Source organism: Siphateles boraxobius, unplaced genomic scaffold (assembly GCF_051911475.1).
Source record: "Siphateles boraxobius isolate OS27281-9 unplaced genomic scaffold, OSU_SipBor_1 37, whole genome shotgun sequence".
Taxonomy (NCBI): domain Eukaryota; kingdom Metazoa; phylum Chordata; class Actinopteri; order Cypriniformes; family Leuciscidae; genus Siphateles; species Siphateles boraxobius.
Genome location: NW_027508997.1, coordinates 2,129,307 through 2,146,493, shown reverse-complemented (window position 1 = coordinate 2,146,493; position 17,187 = coordinate 2,129,307). Strand labels below are relative to the sequence as shown.

General features: G+C 35.4%; 1 protein-coding gene across 1 annotated transcript; it reads right to left on the bottom strand.

Annotated features, from left to right (window-relative positions):
- Nucleotides 1–80: 80 nt before the first annotated feature.
- capn2a (calpain 2, (m/II) large subunit a) lies at nucleotides 81–13,651 on the bottom strand. The gene is made up of 21 exons (XM_077196949.1): nucleotides 13,138–13,651; nucleotides 12,800–12,869; nucleotides 10,806–10,924; nucleotides 9,749–9,882; nucleotides 8,821–8,989; nucleotides 8,627–8,710; nucleotides 8,451–8,536; nucleotides 8,214–8,282; nucleotides 7,964–8,124; nucleotides 7,547–7,716; nucleotides 7,426–7,437; nucleotides 6,926–7,137; nucleotides 4,900–4,936; nucleotides 3,328–3,393; nucleotides 2,854–2,911; nucleotides 2,719–2,783; nucleotides 2,562–2,630; nucleotides 2,394–2,472; nucleotides 2,103–2,219; nucleotides 1,157–1,215; nucleotides 81–1,068 (listed from the first exon to the last, which is right to left on the bottom strand). Exons 1-21 carry the CDS (start codon nucleotides 13,372–13,374, stop codon nucleotides 1,045–1,047), a joined length of 2,097 nt encoding a protein of 698 aa, XP_077053064.1. The 5' UTR covers nucleotides 13,375–13,651; the 3' UTR covers nucleotides 81–1,044.
- Nucleotides 13,652–17,187: the final 3,536 nt, after the last annotated feature.

Sequence of the window (17,187 nt, the reverse complement as noted above, 5' to 3'; positions counted from 1 at the left end):
TAAAAATATTGACAGAAATTCTCCTTAAAAGTCGAAACCCTTGAAAGTAATTTAATAATTTGAACACTGGGAAGAGCATGTTATAATAAAAGATAACTTTATTTGTTTCTCTAAAGCAACAAGGCTTTGTATTGTACACGTTTTCTAAATTCCAAATGGTACACAAGGAAATACCAATGCTTGCAAGGCAGCAATAAAATAAAATAAAGTAAATTTGGTTTAGGACAAATCTTGAATTTCATTCAAAGTATAAAAGTTCACAAACATTTTTATCTTAGCACTATAAATTATCTACAAACTAAAGTTTGAGTAGAGTATGTGCATTAAAAACCACATAAATCAAAATGATAGTTTTGTGGCTTTTAACATCTGAATTGACTATCAACAGCAAATCATGGTTCTTTGTCGTGATAATGTGGCTATATTTTTATATATATTTTTGTAGCTATATCATTAAGATAGGTCCTATTCAAATTTCAAAAGGAAATACATTAGCATTTTCTTAAATGTCTTATTTGGTTTTAACATTCTCTTAACTGTGAGCAGTGCTTGCTCACACAAACAAGCTGCTAGGGAGTTGTGGGTCATTGCCAGAGCATTGCTATGCAGTTTCTAAAATGTTGCTAGGTGGTTGCTTACTGGCCACTTCCAAGTTTGATACAATAAATCTGGCCCCCATATATGGCTTGGATCCCTCTTGGGATTTTATTCAACAGTTGTATCGTAGATCAGGTGAAAATCATCTGTCTGATAACTTAAAATAATTGCAGAATTCTCCTCAACAACCCACACAATTTGGTCTCGGATCACATCAGCAGCAAAAAAGAAAAACAGTGATGCCTTGCAAGCACCAAAATAAGAGAAAAGTCCATTACAAATAAAACAACAGCCAACTATACTTGAATCTGTGTAGCAAAGTACAATGGACACATTTACAAATTCCAGGTGGCCCACTATACTAATTAAGCATTTATCTATATGATTGTTATCCGTGTAAGGTAACTAGCGCAATAAAAATGTAATTCATAATAATCCTCTGGCCATTTAAATCATAGCAAATGACAGCCACTGAAAAAAAGAAAAAGAACCATATAAACCACAAACACAAAATGTATAAACATTAAGATATACTCCTAGATTGCAAGACATTGCGTACCTGGAAGAAGTCCAACTCAATGAACCCAGTGTCTTCTGCATCAATCCTCTTGAACGCTTCTACAAAAAGTTAAACAAAAATGTTTTTTGTCAAATTGCTGTTGAAGTTTAATTTATAAAAACAGAAAGGAATATAAATCACATTATATAGTATGAAAGAAATATTTTCTATATACATTGCAGCATCACCTTTTTTCCTCACAGAAACACTTTGATAAAGGATCCAGTCTCTCTAAACCCCACCTTTCTCAGAGCCTGCTCTGCTCTGATTGGTCAGACTGGCCCAGTCCGTTTTGATTCATCTACCTTTTACAGCACATGTCCCAAATCGGAACGGCTATTACCGTATCTGAATTTAAGCTCCAGAGGCTTCCTCAGCCCTTGTGCACACAGGGATACAAACAGTTTTCTGATTTTAGCGGCGTCTTCTCAACATGTCAACAATATAAACTCTTCTAGGCCTCAGCTACAACTACAGGGTTTGAGGGTGGGTCAAAGTAGATGTTTGTGGGCAGCCAATGAAGACCATAGACTGGCTTTATTCATATTTGTGCAAACCCACGAGGGTTCGTGCAGCAAAATAAGACTGGAATTACTGCCGGCTTGTTTCAGAATCGGTTCTTTCTTTTAGGAGACGATAACTATTTGTTGTGCACTTTGATCTTTAAAACTCTGCAGACCTTTTACATTCACAAACAGCTATCTTACACACTGCATAAAAGGTAATAATCGAAAAAGCATAATAGGGGCACTTGAAAATGAAAAGATTTTAAGTAAAAGTTAAAAACATAACTTGAGACAATTCAGAAAGTATGTAGTAAAGTGATACACAACTGTAATGCGGTCAACAAACCTCAAGTACTTTTTAACCATACAAAAAAAAAAAAAAAATGAAGACCCTTAAAACCGATCACAACCAATCAGAATTAAGAAATCACTGCTCTTACTGAACATCATCTCCAGGCGCATCACACAGGACACAAAGTTATCAAAGTCGATGGTCATGTCTTTGTCTCCATAGCGTGCAACCAGACTCTGATGAATGCAGTCATTCAGAGAGAATCCTGTGAAATGATTACCAAAAAAATCAAGTTACTTTGATAAACTCAAAGTTTGTTTAGCTGCTTGCAAATAACTTTCAGGAATATACTGACTGCCATGTATCAGAATTCATTTAATCCTTGTGTAAAAACTAATTTTAAAATTAAAAGTTGAATGAAGGTCAACAGTCAGCGTACCTGCTTCTTTCAAAGCCATTCGCATCTCTGGTGTACTCATACAGCCGGACCCATCCATGTCACTCTTCTTATAAATTACCTAAAAAAGGGATGAACGAGGATGTTACCCCAAGATACTGTAGCTCATGAGAAGCAAAAGTTTCTATGCAAAATTTGAGACAAACTGACCAGATACTTTTGAATTTTCTTCCAAAGAGTGGCAAACTCAGATAACCCCAGTTTACCATTGCCACTTTCCTGCACTAGAGTTAAGTCAAACTGATTGTAACACTCAGAAACACTAATTTAACAACAACTGGCTGTTGGACTATTTGTAAAAGGATACATCCATGAGGTTCACCATGACTCTACAAGTATCCAAACTGAAACCATCTGTCTTTATATCTGTTCCTGTACAGAGAAGACAAATTGTTTACTAAATATCTTTTTTAAAATAATTATGTACAAAGAAAATACTTACTTTTGGTGACTATTCTGTTTAAAATTGTTCGCAGCTCAATGGCAGAGATCTCCATGTCCTTAGATAAGAGCAAACATTATTACATTTTACATGTTTATCAAGTAAAGTAATCCATGAGCATAAAGGCCCGTTCACACCAAGGACAATTACTATAACGATAAAACGTATTTGTAAAAATCATTCCACATATAAAAGAATAGCAGAGTCCACGCCACAACTAAATGATAACGGCACAGAGGGACAATATTGTTTGAATCAGAATGATATAAACTGTGACAGCCAATCAGAATCCATTCTGTTTTAAAAAGCTTGAGTATTTAAAGCGGCAGACGACAAAACTGCAGCGTGTGCTTAGAATAAACAGAATGATATTGTGCGCTGCTGTGGATGCTATTAAGAGTTATTGTTATAGTTATCGTAATTGTTCTTGGTGTGAAATGAACAGGCCTTTATGCAGGGTCTAAAATAACTCACATCTCCAGCAAGTTTCGTAAACAGTCCCCTAAAGCCAGCATCAACCTCATCTTCAGGCACTGTGTCCTGAGGAGACAGAAAAGAGCGTTATTGATGATATTCACAGTAATAAATGGCAATATTATCCACATTTTTCCTGAAGAGCCTACTGCGTTTTGAATTATGGGAGACACTTCCGGTTTGGGGAGCTTCTTCTCAAATAGACAAACAAATCATTTCATATTATAAGGTTATGCAATAATTAATCCTTATCGTCAGTTTGACTGAATATGTTTTCATTTTTCCTTCATGTTTTATTTTCAGACGTCAGAAGAATATCCCAACGCTTGGTATTTTAATGTGACATAGTATCACAAAAATAGCTGTGGCAAGAGCTCTTTTCAGTTGCTGTATTCTTTTCCTCCAGATTATTTTATTTGTATTCCACTGTAACAATATTAAAAAACACAACATATACTGCACATTTGTGGATGTTGTAACGTCTGTTTCTGGGTTTGAGTTGTTAGCCTGTTAGATTTGCACTGTTCCCAGTTCAGTCTCCTTTGTGTCTGTCATTGGTTGCCATAGTGTTTGATTTGCCCTCATGTGATTTGAACATTCAGACAATCATCTAAATCGACAAACATGTATGTTAGACCCTATACCGACTATGATTTTATATTTAACAATACTATTACAACATTATTTTCCTGTTATCTCTGTAAAGCTGCTTTGAAACAATCTGTACAACATTGACATCTGTACGTGAAAAACACAAAGGAAAAACTTTTCCGTTTTTAGTACATCGTTGTGTAAACGTACCCATAGTTCTCATTTTCAGTTGTTTTTGTTCAGTTCTAGTTGTTTCTGTGGTTGTTCTGTTTACCCTGTTTTTGTTCCTAGATTTCTTGAAGTGTTATTTTGAGTTTATTCTGATTAAAATATATAATGCTTGCAAAAAGATCTAGCTCTTTTATTTCTATCATTGTTTGCAACCCAATGCTGACAGGGTCTGCTTTATTTTATGATATATCCCATGAATTAATTCACTGGAATTCACAAAAAATTCACTAAGATTCTCCCCAAATCCTCACGTCTCTTCCAGGTTATCACACGGATGCTTTAAAATGTAATTGTCTCCCCTTTTCTCTTCTAATCCCTAATAGCAGTGCTGGAATGTTTCTAAAGCAGACAAATCTGTCAAAATGACAGAAAGCACTTTGAAACATCACTCAATGCTAAAGTTAGTGAACATTTTTGATAAAGATAATGCATGCTACATAATACAGACATATATTACTACAGTGATATTTAACACATCCGTAATATTGCTGCAGAAAGAATCAAGCTTTTGTGTTAATTCATGGTCTGTTGAAAGTAATTTGTTAATTCTATAACACTTGTAAGTTTACTTAAACGTACAATGGCAGATGGGTGAGTAGAATAATGTCGCTTCATTGTACCCAGTTGTTGTTTTGTTTAAGCTAATTGCGTGTATAGAGAGGATTGTTTACAGTTTAACAGAAGTTACTCCCATAATTCACACAAAGGAGGAAAAATGTGTAATGGGACACAAAGGAAAATGGGACTTACATCTTCTATGTTTGCCTCTACAGGGTCATCACATTGTCTGGAGGAAATAAGAGAGACAGGGATAGTAGATAAGCTCCCCCCTTTCAAAAAATCGAATGATAATATAATAAAAATAATAGGGATGCACCGAAATGGCATTTTCGCTTTTTGTCCGAATGAGAAAAAAGGCTGAAAATATGCCACCTGCTCTTCCTTTCAGAGACCAGTTTCACTTTGGCGCAACATGTTTGCTTGTAAATTTAAGGGCGGCCCCGCTTCTGAAGATACACAAGTTCGAACTTGAAGCGACTGTTGTGTGTGTGCGCTGTGTGCTCAATGTTCCGTCAGTGTTGCCAACTCTCGCGAGACAAATAAGCAACCAGGGCTTCAAAAACAAGCCTAATATTATTTCTTATAATCAATATTATTTATCATCATGAAATGAATCTGCAACATATTAAACTGAAACCACTTTGAGTTTGGAAAGCAAACACAGATGTCATTTTACAGAAAAGGTTTGGAGATGGCCAGTGGCCTCCAGATAATCTCCCAGTGGCTTACATTATTGTCAGTTTAATTAGTGATTAATTTACAGCAAAATAAAAGTAACAATCTATGCTTTCATGTCCGAAAACATTAGTTTTGTCTTACATTTCATAATAAACTCAGAGCCGACTCGGTGAGTTTATTTTCGTGAATTGGAATGTGTGCATAGGATTGTGGGTGATTTAAGGCCGTGAAGGATACATCCGATGCATCCTTCAAAACAGGCCGAATTAAGGACATGAAACGAAGCCTGCCTTCCAAGGATCCTTCCAATTGAGATGGCCTTCATCGAAGTTTGATGACGTGGCAGCCAATATATGCAGCCTTCATAGGATTCAGTCTTTCAGTTGAGAAACACCTTGTGTTCAACCTGTGTGTGTGTGTGTGCTGCGCTCTCTGCTCAATTGCTCACGGCCCAAACGCACCACTCATGTACCATTCACGCTCACTGGAAAAACGTGCCAACATGAAATTTCTCAGGACTCATTTCTGAATGCAATATCCCTACAGTGCTGTGTATAGCCGTGCTGGCCCTGCTATCTGCTCACATGCTCTGATAATTATAGCTTTGTAAGACTACTTTATTTTGATAATTGGTCAAAAAACAAAACTTTTAAATCAGATTCTGTTGCATAGAACTTAATGAAGAAAAATATATTTATATTGATATGAATATATTGATATTTAATATTATTTTCTGTCAAATTTTTGAATTACTTTAAATAAAAGGTTATTTTATTTTATTGGCTTGTATTTTTTAAATTCAGATTTATTAAATTATGGAATTTAATTAAAAGATCTCAAGATAATACAATTATACAAAAAACTAAATTTAAAATAAGAAATTAATATATATATATATATATATATATATAATTATTAATTTCTTATTTTAAATTTAGATTTAAAATAATTCTGAATTTTCATTTCGGTGCATCCCTAAAAACAATAATAATTTATATACATATAAATAAACCATAAAACAAATAATACAATATACAATACAGGTTTCATTTTCTTAAATGGCTTAAAGGGTTAGTTTACCCAAAAAGAAAATTCGTATTAATTACTCACCCTCAATGTTTTTTGCACAAACAAAGCACTCGTGTCGCTTCATAAAATTGAGGTTAAACCACTAGCGTCACATGGATTATTTTAATGATGTCTTTACTACATTTCTGGTGCTTGAAAGTGTCAATTGCGTAGGCTGTCAATGGAGGGACAAAAATCACAGAGATTATCAAAAAGATCTTCATTTGTGTTCTGAAGATGAACGAATGCCTTACGTTTTTGGAACGACATGAGTGTGAGTAATTAATAAGGGAAATTTTCATTTTTGGGTGAACTATCCCTTTAAGACCGTTGAATTATTGAGGAAAAAAAGGTCACTTGTATAGTAATACTATTTTTGTTTGATCACAGATTGAAGACACTACAAGAACATGATCTTATTAAGAGCTTATCAATAATTTTTGATTCAATAAAACAAGACAGTCCTTACTGCATCTCAGACTGTTTCTCGGAGAACACACGCACACAGAAGTCTCCGTTCTTGTGCGGTTCGAATGTGGAAGGGACGATGAGATATTCTCCTGGAGGAAGTTTAAAGCGGGTGCTGACCTCTCTCAGGTTAATAAAGGTCTCAGATCGAGCTTTCTGAGCGTGGCTCAGGAAATAATTCTTATCCAGATGAACTTCCTTTTGCCCGTGGAACTGCAATGAGGCGATCAAGAACCAGAGGAAGAATAAACTAGATGTTTGCATTTTTTGAAGAAAATGTGTGTAGGTTTTACCTGTGCAAAAGTCAATGCTACATTGCTAGGATGTTGTAGGTGGTTGCTAAAGCATTACTATGGTTGCTTGGGAGTTTTGAGTGGTTGCTCAGTGGTTAATAATTACTAAAAAGTGTATTTGAAATATGTTTACAGTTTCTACTATTTATGTTAATGCTCCACATTTTCATTTGCAAAAATCCTTTTGAGGTTTTTTCATTGTGCTCACCTGTGAAGGCACCTAGAAAGAAAGCAAAAAGAATAGGTATATAAACAGCACCCTTCACATGTTGTTCACATAAACATTACAATAACAAACACATAAATCGTTTGTATCTTAGCAACCCCACCTCATAGATGGCATAGCCAATGGTGTGCATGTCTTCTCCAGACTTCCTCATTTTGCGCCGGTTCTTCTGAATCAAGCCAATCACCAGACTGCAGCCTACTTCATTATCATCAGGATCATCATCTTCCTCCTCTAGTTTGATCTTAAATTGAGGATTCATCCAGAAGGTGTCTTTGGAAGACAAATAATTAAGATGACAATTAAAGTAACTGATTACATACATACAGTACAAACTGTGCTTCTAGACATTTTCTAATATGCCACCGTGACAGATAGTCCCTCCCCAAACTCATGGAATTGGTGGAGCTGATGTTGTTATGCCATGCCCACTAAAACAGATTGCAATTCCATTTAGTGCAAGTAGCGGTCAGGAAATTACACTTCACCTTTAATGTCAAATAAATATAAACATGCTTACATGGATGGTTCCTGCATCCACCAGCAGTAGAGCCTCTTCTCCAGGTGCCATCGAATTTACATGCACTCCAGTGTTTGACAGAGTCTGAGGACAGCGTGTCTGGTGTCAGAGTGCAGACCTCTAAGCGAGTATAGTGCCTCACAAAATCTGAGAACGACATCCTGCACAAATGCAAACAGGAAGTGAAAAACTGTTCCAAGAAAAGCTTTGGTGTTGTGGTTTTATGGTTTTTAACTGAATTAGATTTTACCAGAACTCTCCATCTTCTGCCTTCACAATCTCACGTTCAGATGGATCGACAGCGCTCCACTCAGAAGAGCTAAAATATAGGGTGCATAGATATAATTAAGTCATAAGGTAAAGCAATATTGTGAATATTCTACTGTATAATACTATAAATGCTCAATTTCAAGCTCATGCATAAATATGATACAGATTTTAACAAATTAAGTTATTTTTAATCTTGTATTAAATTGTTGGGTCTTACTTGTCACTCCAGGCCCCCGTCCATTCCACCTGACCCCAAGGATTACGAACTCTGACCAGCTTCTCCTTTCGACCTCGATAATTAATCTGACAAAATTGTATATAGATTATACATATAAAATATGTATACCCAAGCCCCCCCCCCTCTCAAAGAAAGATACTCAGATAATAAATAACCTCAATTGCCCCAGTAAGAGAGTAAGCATGTCCTTTCACAAGCTTCTGATTAGTAACGGCCTCAGAGTCTGCTGCACTGGTGATCTGTAGGAACAAAGAACTGGTAATATAAGCACTGCATCTTTTTCAACAGGATTTTCATTTTTGGGTGAACTATTCCTTTAACATCTTTAGGTGTGCTGAAGACCTCATACATCTATGGAGCATCCCAACAGAGCTCCCGAATCCAGGGCCTTCCTGATGATTTGGAACATGTTGGATGGTGCGCTTTTCAATTCGTACATTTCTGCAATCCCACCGGTGAAATCCTCAAAACCTTCGGTTGTGGAACCTCCAGACAGAGCTTCATAACACCCATTCACTCTGAATGAGAGAACACAGTGTCACTCTGAGGGAGAGTGTGCAAAAATAGTGATATAGACTACAATCATTGTTTACCTTCTGTTGATATAGACTACAATAATTGTTTACCTTCTGTTGGTATTGATAAAAATGTTAATGAGAATGTCCAAAAATGTGTTTGGGTGATATTTGGGTGCTATACGTGCATGACTTACTAAAACACTTTGCAAAACTGTAATCACATATTTAAGATTGCATAAAAACAAAAAAATAAATAAATCTATATTCTATACATAAATTTGAACAATGTTTATGTGCATGAATTCAGAACATAGTTTTATTATGTATAAAATTATTTTTTTATTCATCAAAGAATCTTTAAAAAATGCATTACGGTTTCCACAAAAATATGAAGCAGTACGAGCTTTTTCAACATTGAGAATAATAAGAAATGTTTCTTGAGCAGCAAATCAGCATATTAGAATGATTTCTGAAGGATCATGTGACACTGAAGACTGGACTAATGATGCTTAAAATCACAGGAATAAATTACACTAAAAATTATTTAAGTTATTTAATTATATTCAAATAGATTTTTTATACATTTAAAACATTAATTAAAATAGAAAAACAATATTAATGTTTTACTGTATCAAGTACTTTGATTTTGATGAAATAAATGCTTTGGTGAGCATAAGCTGAAAAGCTAGACTGCAATTGTGATTGTTATTATGACACAAGTGAAACATCCCAAACCCCAAAAAATAATATATGACTCACTTTGCATAGGCCTTCTCCAGCAGGGCGCTCCAGAACTCAGAGCCTGTGGCGGAATGAACAAACAGCAGTTCTCCATCTCTAGTGGGTAATCGATCATCCACCACCACATCCACCCATTCCCCATACTGCCACAACTGCAACCATCAAAACAAATGTACTTAAATTATGGAGGAATCACAGCAGATGACAATTAAAATACAACCTCATAACACAGAATCAAGAGCCAAAGCACAGTCTCAAAGTCCTGTGAATCATCTCTGGCATCACTTACAGTTATAAACTGGGAATGATTTAAATATAATTAAACTCAGTGGCATGGCAAAAAGTAGAATTTAAAAATACAGCAAGGCTGAGCACACAGAGGAACTGTGCAGCATGCACTTCCTCTGGGATCAATGCTGTCCGTCTTATGCGTCAGTTTGACTTCCTGTCCTGACAAAAACTTTCCGCCATTCCAACCCATAAAACCGAGCCAAACTGAGTCTCTGTTAAAGATAGAGACATCTATCTGTCTAATACGTGCCGAGCAACCAGCTAGAAATCCCAAGCAACCTCCCAGAAAACCATAGCAGCCACTTAGCAACCACTCAACACCTTATCAACATCCTAGAAGGGCTTGATTCTTTAAAACTTGATCGGCTCTTCAAACAGCCTAAGTATTCAACAGATTTCTCTTTAAGTTAAACTTTAAAGGTGCTCTAAGCGATGTCGGGTGACATCACTTCTTGTTGACCTTTAAAGTATTGTCAAACAAAACGAAGGCTAGCTAGATCCTCCCTCCTCCTCATTCGCGCACTAACCCCCCAAACCCTTCTTATCGGTTATTGGCTGGAACAGTTTGTTATGTTTCGTGGTGCGGGTAAGCCCAGTTTGTTTTTGTTGCCGTTTGTGGAGCCTGGGCTGTCTGCAGAGACCGTGTTTTTTTACAGCGTGTTCAGGGGACAGGCAGCTAGCGGATAGTGAGGAGATGTTTGTTGCATGTGACAAAAAATGTTTTGGCCTAAAAAACGCGTGACATCGCTTTGAGCACCTTTAACATACTATTTACTTTGTTTACCTGAAAGTGGAAAATTCCTGCATAGTCTTGCCCAAAGCCCTGGTTGGATGGTACGACACGAGCCAAAACATCTTCATTGAGGGTTAGTGAGGCAATGGCCGCTAAGAGCCAGCAATCACCTGCAGAAAGAAAACATAGTTGTAGTTTTGGAGGTTTTATGAACTTTACCAAAATTAACAGCTGCAAAGGTATTATGAATTTTAAAGGGATAGTTCACCCAAAAATGAAAATTCTGTTTTAATTAACTCTATGAATTTGAATTATGATATTTTGAAGAATGTTGGTAACCAAACGGTTAATGGGCCACATTGAATTCTATTGTATTTTTTTCCCCATACTATCAAAGTCATGAACTGTTTGGTTACCGATAGTCTTTAAAATATCTTCTTTTGTGTTCAGCAGAAGAAAGAAATTCATACAGGTTTGGAACAACTTGAGGTTCAATAAAGAATTGGTTGATGACAGAATTTTAATTTTGGGGTGAACTTTCCCTTTAATACTCATAAGGAAAATTGTCATTTTACCAAAGCAGAGACGTAAATATTACGCAAAGTCATGAGTAAAAGCAGTTCAAAACATTATGACTTCAAGTCCAAATTCTACATAAATTAAAGTTCCTCCTTTTATGTTGCACTGATGAAAGAAAACCACAGGGTTTTTAATCGCACAAGGGTGAGTAAATGATGACAGAGTTTTCATGTTTGTGGTGTACTATCCCTTTAAGACTTCACTTCCCACATGCTCAATTGCAAGCGCTGAGATTCTATCCTCCAGCAGTTTGTTGTAGGCCTACACAGTTTGTCCTGCCCAAATATCCTTTGCATTCCGCAATCTTTACAAAGACGACTCAGTTTAGCTAGCAGCCTTTCAGATTCTTCCCCCAACGTGTCAGCTGATTAGGGTTCAAAATGCCTTTAACTAACAGGGCTGAAAAAACGGTTTCCTAGGTATGAATCATCTTTCACACAGCTATGACATTATGTTCCTAGTGATACCACTATGTACAACAACACTGAAAGTGTTACTGTAGTAACAGATAAACTATCAGTCTTAATGGTGAGTTTCCTCAACCAGTGTCAAAACTATTTTAGCACTATTTCCCATTCTAAAAGAATGAAACCATTGCTATGCATTTCATTTCATGCAATAATTTATGACTCTCTGGAGTGTTTAGCGAGGCTACAAGTATTGCATGACTCTTCAATCAAACCTATGCATATAATTAGATAACTCAAGTAGACTGAACTAACAAATAAAATAAATAAAAATAAAATAAATAATACAATCAATAAAACCAAGTAAAGAAATTCATATGCAGCCAAATGCACAAAAAAGTAATTAAAGTCAAATATATAAAACATGTCTATATATATATATAAATATATATATATATATTTATATATATAAAAAAGCATTCATCCACACTTCACCATAATCATTCATAAGTTTTAAAAGATACAAAAGAGATTCAAAAATTTGGTGCACCTACTACTAGCACATACACGGATTTAGATGTAATATAATAGGGAGCCTTGTGAGGCAGATTTTACAGGAATCGTTCCCTGTGTTATTCAATGGTGCATATTACACCCGCTTTATGAACACATACAGAAGATTTCTCCATACGACTCAAACTAATTGCAAGTAAAACACAAACAAACAGAGGAGCTAAAAACAGCAATGGCTGGGATTTCATCCAAAAAAGTGCACAAAACTTCTCTGATGTCTGAGTAACTATACTGGGTCTCACTTATTAGACAGCATTGCAATATTAAAGGGGAACAGAATACTCAAAGACAGTGGGCGTGCTTCTTAAAATGTTTCCACATGCTTAGAAGGGATTTCCTGAAAATGTAATAAGAACAAGACAATTCCAAGATCGCTTCATAAAATGAAAGACACAATTGTTCAATCTTACACGCTCCTCCTGGTTATTCCTCATAATGAACACTCGTTGGACTGTTATATTGCACATATCAGTGGTGTTTACTTACCTAAACCTCCTTGGCAAATATCTGTTCTTGTAGCTCCTCCAACAATAAACTCAGGGCTGGAGGTGAGTTCCTGCAGGATTAGTGAAAAAGCATTGACATGAAGTTTTCCAAAAAAACAAAACAACAACTAGTACTTAAAATGTTAGAATTTTCTATTCAAATACTCATGAGATGAGTCATGTTGGCAGACATTGCTTTTTAAGAAAAGTACCCTAAGAGTTTATGCTTCATGCCACCATGCCAAGATAGATAGATATTTGGATAGATGGATATAATTGTACCTAGGTATATGATGAATTACTATGGTAAATCTACATGTTGATTTGACAGGAACTTACCCCAGGTCTTTTCCACACAACACCTCTGGTTTTTGACGATCGTGGACCGAGTTCGTTGAAGCCCAGAGTTTCGGGAGCGGCTGGGAATGTTGAATCACAGAAGAGCTCCCCGCGGCTCAGACATTCACTTCTCAGACTCTCAAAGTTCTGGTTCAGGTACTTCACGGCATTGGTGTTCGTCCCAAAGCCAGCCGCCAGCGCTCTCTTCCTAGCGAGTGTTGATGCCACGCCGGACATTTTCTAAACTTTTCTGTGCTTTTCTACAGCTGTAAAGTGCGACAGTGAAATATTTCTACTCGTACGCCTTCACCCACTCCTCCTTCTAGGACAGGCGTGGTCCTAAAGCCTTTAATTTTAAGGGGCCGTTCACACACGCAGAGGATTTCTGCGTTCTTTTTTGCCTTTAAAAACAGCTGGACGCAGCACAGCTTAAAATGATCAGAATGCAGATGGTCTCATGGCGGCTTTACAAAGCTGAGGTCTTGACTTCACGCGTTTATAGAGGAAGCGGTCTAGTATTTCGTCTGCACTTTTTTGGGTTTATACCTCAGACCGTCTTGCTGTGGGAATCAAACAAACAAACATTGCTTTTCTGGTCTCCCACCCAGGTCAAGCCGCTCTGTTGGCTGGTTTTACGTGGGTTTTGTTTTTAGCTGGTTAGGCTGTCTTTTCAGTTGGTTTATGGGAAATCAGCCTGGTAACGGTGCCAGGTACTTGATTCTAATTGGTCAATAATTTGCCGTTCTTCAAGTAATTTATTCCATTTGTTTATTTATTATTTTTATTTATTTATTTACATTTTTTGCAGGCTTGGTTCTCCATACATCCATGGTAATTATCGATGTATATATATATATATATATATATATATATATAAAACCCCCATGTATATATATATATATATATATATATATATATATATATATATAGTTTTATTTTTTTGTTTTGTTAACTTAATAAAAAAGCGCTTGCTCGTTTTTGTTTAATACAGTCGCAGCTGGCGTCATCTAGCCTGAGTTAACGAACATAGAGGAAAAATAATTAACTTTATTAATTAGGCTATAGACCTACTGCAATACTAGTGCAATGTTCGTCTTGTTGGTAGCCTATGCCGATTATTTTGTATCGGATAACAGGGGCACGATGAGTCATTCTTTGAAATTGTTTTCACTGTTTCTATTATAACTAAAATATGCTAATAATTGCCAAAATATGGGCAATTTATATTTTACATTTTGTACTATAACAATTAAATTTCTTTTAATAACACATTGGCAATGCATCATCATCCTGCACATGCTAGATATTTTTGCATCATCTTTTACATTTGACCCCACAATGCTGCTGTTGACCGATCTGAATCAAGTATTCCAGCGTGCTAAGTGATACTCCATATTTTTAATTGTATCACAGTTCTCTTTAACTCGTCTGCTCCAAATCATCACAGGGCTGAAAATCTGCATTCTAACGATGAACTGCTGCTGCCCTCTTGTGTTCTTTACACAGCAATGTACACTACAAACAACCATTTCATCAAACAGTTTATAACTCAAATATTATTGTTCATTAAAACAAGAGCATAGGATCAATTCTTGATCCAAACATAAAAAATTTAAACTTCCATGCACTGTAAAATTAAACTGTGTTAAATGTCATATATTTATTATGCATTTAATAATAGCTGAATCAGCATGACGTTCTGGCCAACATTCTATAATAGCTAAAAATTATATAGCAGTGTTAGGCTACATAGGAAATTATAATAATTATTATATGTCTGCCAGAGGAAAATAATAGGCTAGTTCTGTTTGTCCATTTGGAATACACATCTTTGATCTAAAATTACATCACATAGCCTAGGCTACTTTTCTCGTCCATATGTACCAGGCCATATTTTCCTCCTTCTTTCCGTTAATTTAAAAGCATGTCCAGCAGAGGGAAGTAGAGTGTCAAACAAACACACACTAAAGAAACTCCGAGTCGGTTTGAGGCAACCCGTCTTGTTTAGTGTAGTACCAGATAATGTCTAATATTGGTAGTACAAAAGCCGCTTGAATAATACTACTGTATCTCTGGTGGTACAGGATACTAACTATCACTTCATAAATCACTCTTCTGAGGTTTGAATTTTAAGTCTTAGATTGGTGTTGCAAATCATTAACTAGCGGATGCAATTTAATATGTAAATCTATATAAAAACACCGTAAAAGTATAATAAAAGGTCTTCTATATGCTATAGGCTATGTAGTCTGTAACCAAATTGCGTAAGAATAAACCCAATTTATTTCATTTTATTGAGGGTTTGCAGCGTTGCGAGCGGTCACATGACACATGAGACCCAATAGGTTGACAAGGTTTCAATATGAAGCAAACAAAAAGGCGCCGTTTTTAATTGACGACAACCTGCCAGAATAAGAACAAAAGGGAGTTTAACTGAACAATGCGAACAAATATGCAAAATCGTTTCAATTTTGATTTGTGCCTTCACACATTGCAGACTGCTTTTGTGGTGACTTTTTCATAGCTTGGTAGTATAAATCATCCACTTGTATACTAAATTCTCAGAAGCCTGCCGACATAAGGGTGAGTAACGTTAACTGTTAAAACGTCCTTGTAATGTGATGAAGTCATGATGGCAGCAAAGAAATAGAAAGCAGGCATCCGAAAGTCCCTTGAATTTACACATTCAATCGATTTTAAACAATTCCAATGCAAGGCGATGAGAATGAAGAATCAATTTGCTACTTGTGCATTGTTATCTTAACAGAGAGGTGCTTTTCAGACAGCCTGCAAACAACGAATTGTTTCCTTTCCCACCTCTTTGCGCTGGAACGGACAAAAGAAGTATGTGAAAATACCTTTCTCGGCATATATTCTCGTAAACACAGTTGGTTTTGTCTTAATTGAACTTTAGGATTTCTATCATTATATTGGATAGGTGCCTTAGGTCTTAAAGTGACAGCAGCCTATAAATATCTGCCGCTGTCTATGTCATAAATGTTTATGAAACAACAAAATATAGCTTACAAAATAATATTTAATAGGCTACAGTGAGCACTATAGTGTTATTTTACATTTAGGCCTAATTATTATAATTCTCTACCTAAATACTATTTAGACCTTACTTTATTTGCAACTTTGATATATTGTATTTATTTTTATATTATTATTTTTTTCTTGCTGATCCGAAAAATGATCAAACACATGTGACTCAAAAACTGTATGACCCAATATGTGAGTTTTGTGATCTGTTGAATTACTATAATTTATAATATATAACTATAATATAATATGATATAATATAATATAATATAATATAATATAATATAATATAATATAATATAATATAATGACAGAAGGGTGCCCATTTGCCAGCAGAGTGCGAATTATCGAGGGGTTTGGGGGAGTTTTGCCACACAGCTCTTTCCATTATCAGCATTGGACTGTATATAAAACAAATGTGATATAATTGTTTATTACTTCATTAGAATTTTGCACATCACAAATACATTAATTTATACATGTATCAAAATAAATAGTGTTATGGTGAATCATCTTTGTTACAATTCACAGTTAGCTACTGCCGGTAATTTCTTTTATAACTTATCAGTCGTCCCCTCTGAAAGTCATTGAAATTCTCACCCTGGTTATAATATAATATAATAAAATATCAAGATGTACACAAACTTTTTTTTTTTGACAAAGCAGCATTGGATTATATTATATTATTACATTTGTTTAATCAATTATATTACCTTATTATTATATAATAATATATTATATATTAAAATAATATTATTATTATAATACACTTATATTATATTGTTATATAATAGCCTATATATTATATTATATAGCCTATTTTATGATTATATTATATACATTTGTTTAATCAAGAAATAAAACAAAAAAACTTGTATTGATGTAATTTAGGCTTTATGAGAAGATATGGATGATTATTTTACTGTTGAAATGCAGATATGCAAAATGACATTCCTTGCAAGCTTCATTTATAGATGACAAATGACACTCGACGATGCTGCTCAGTCA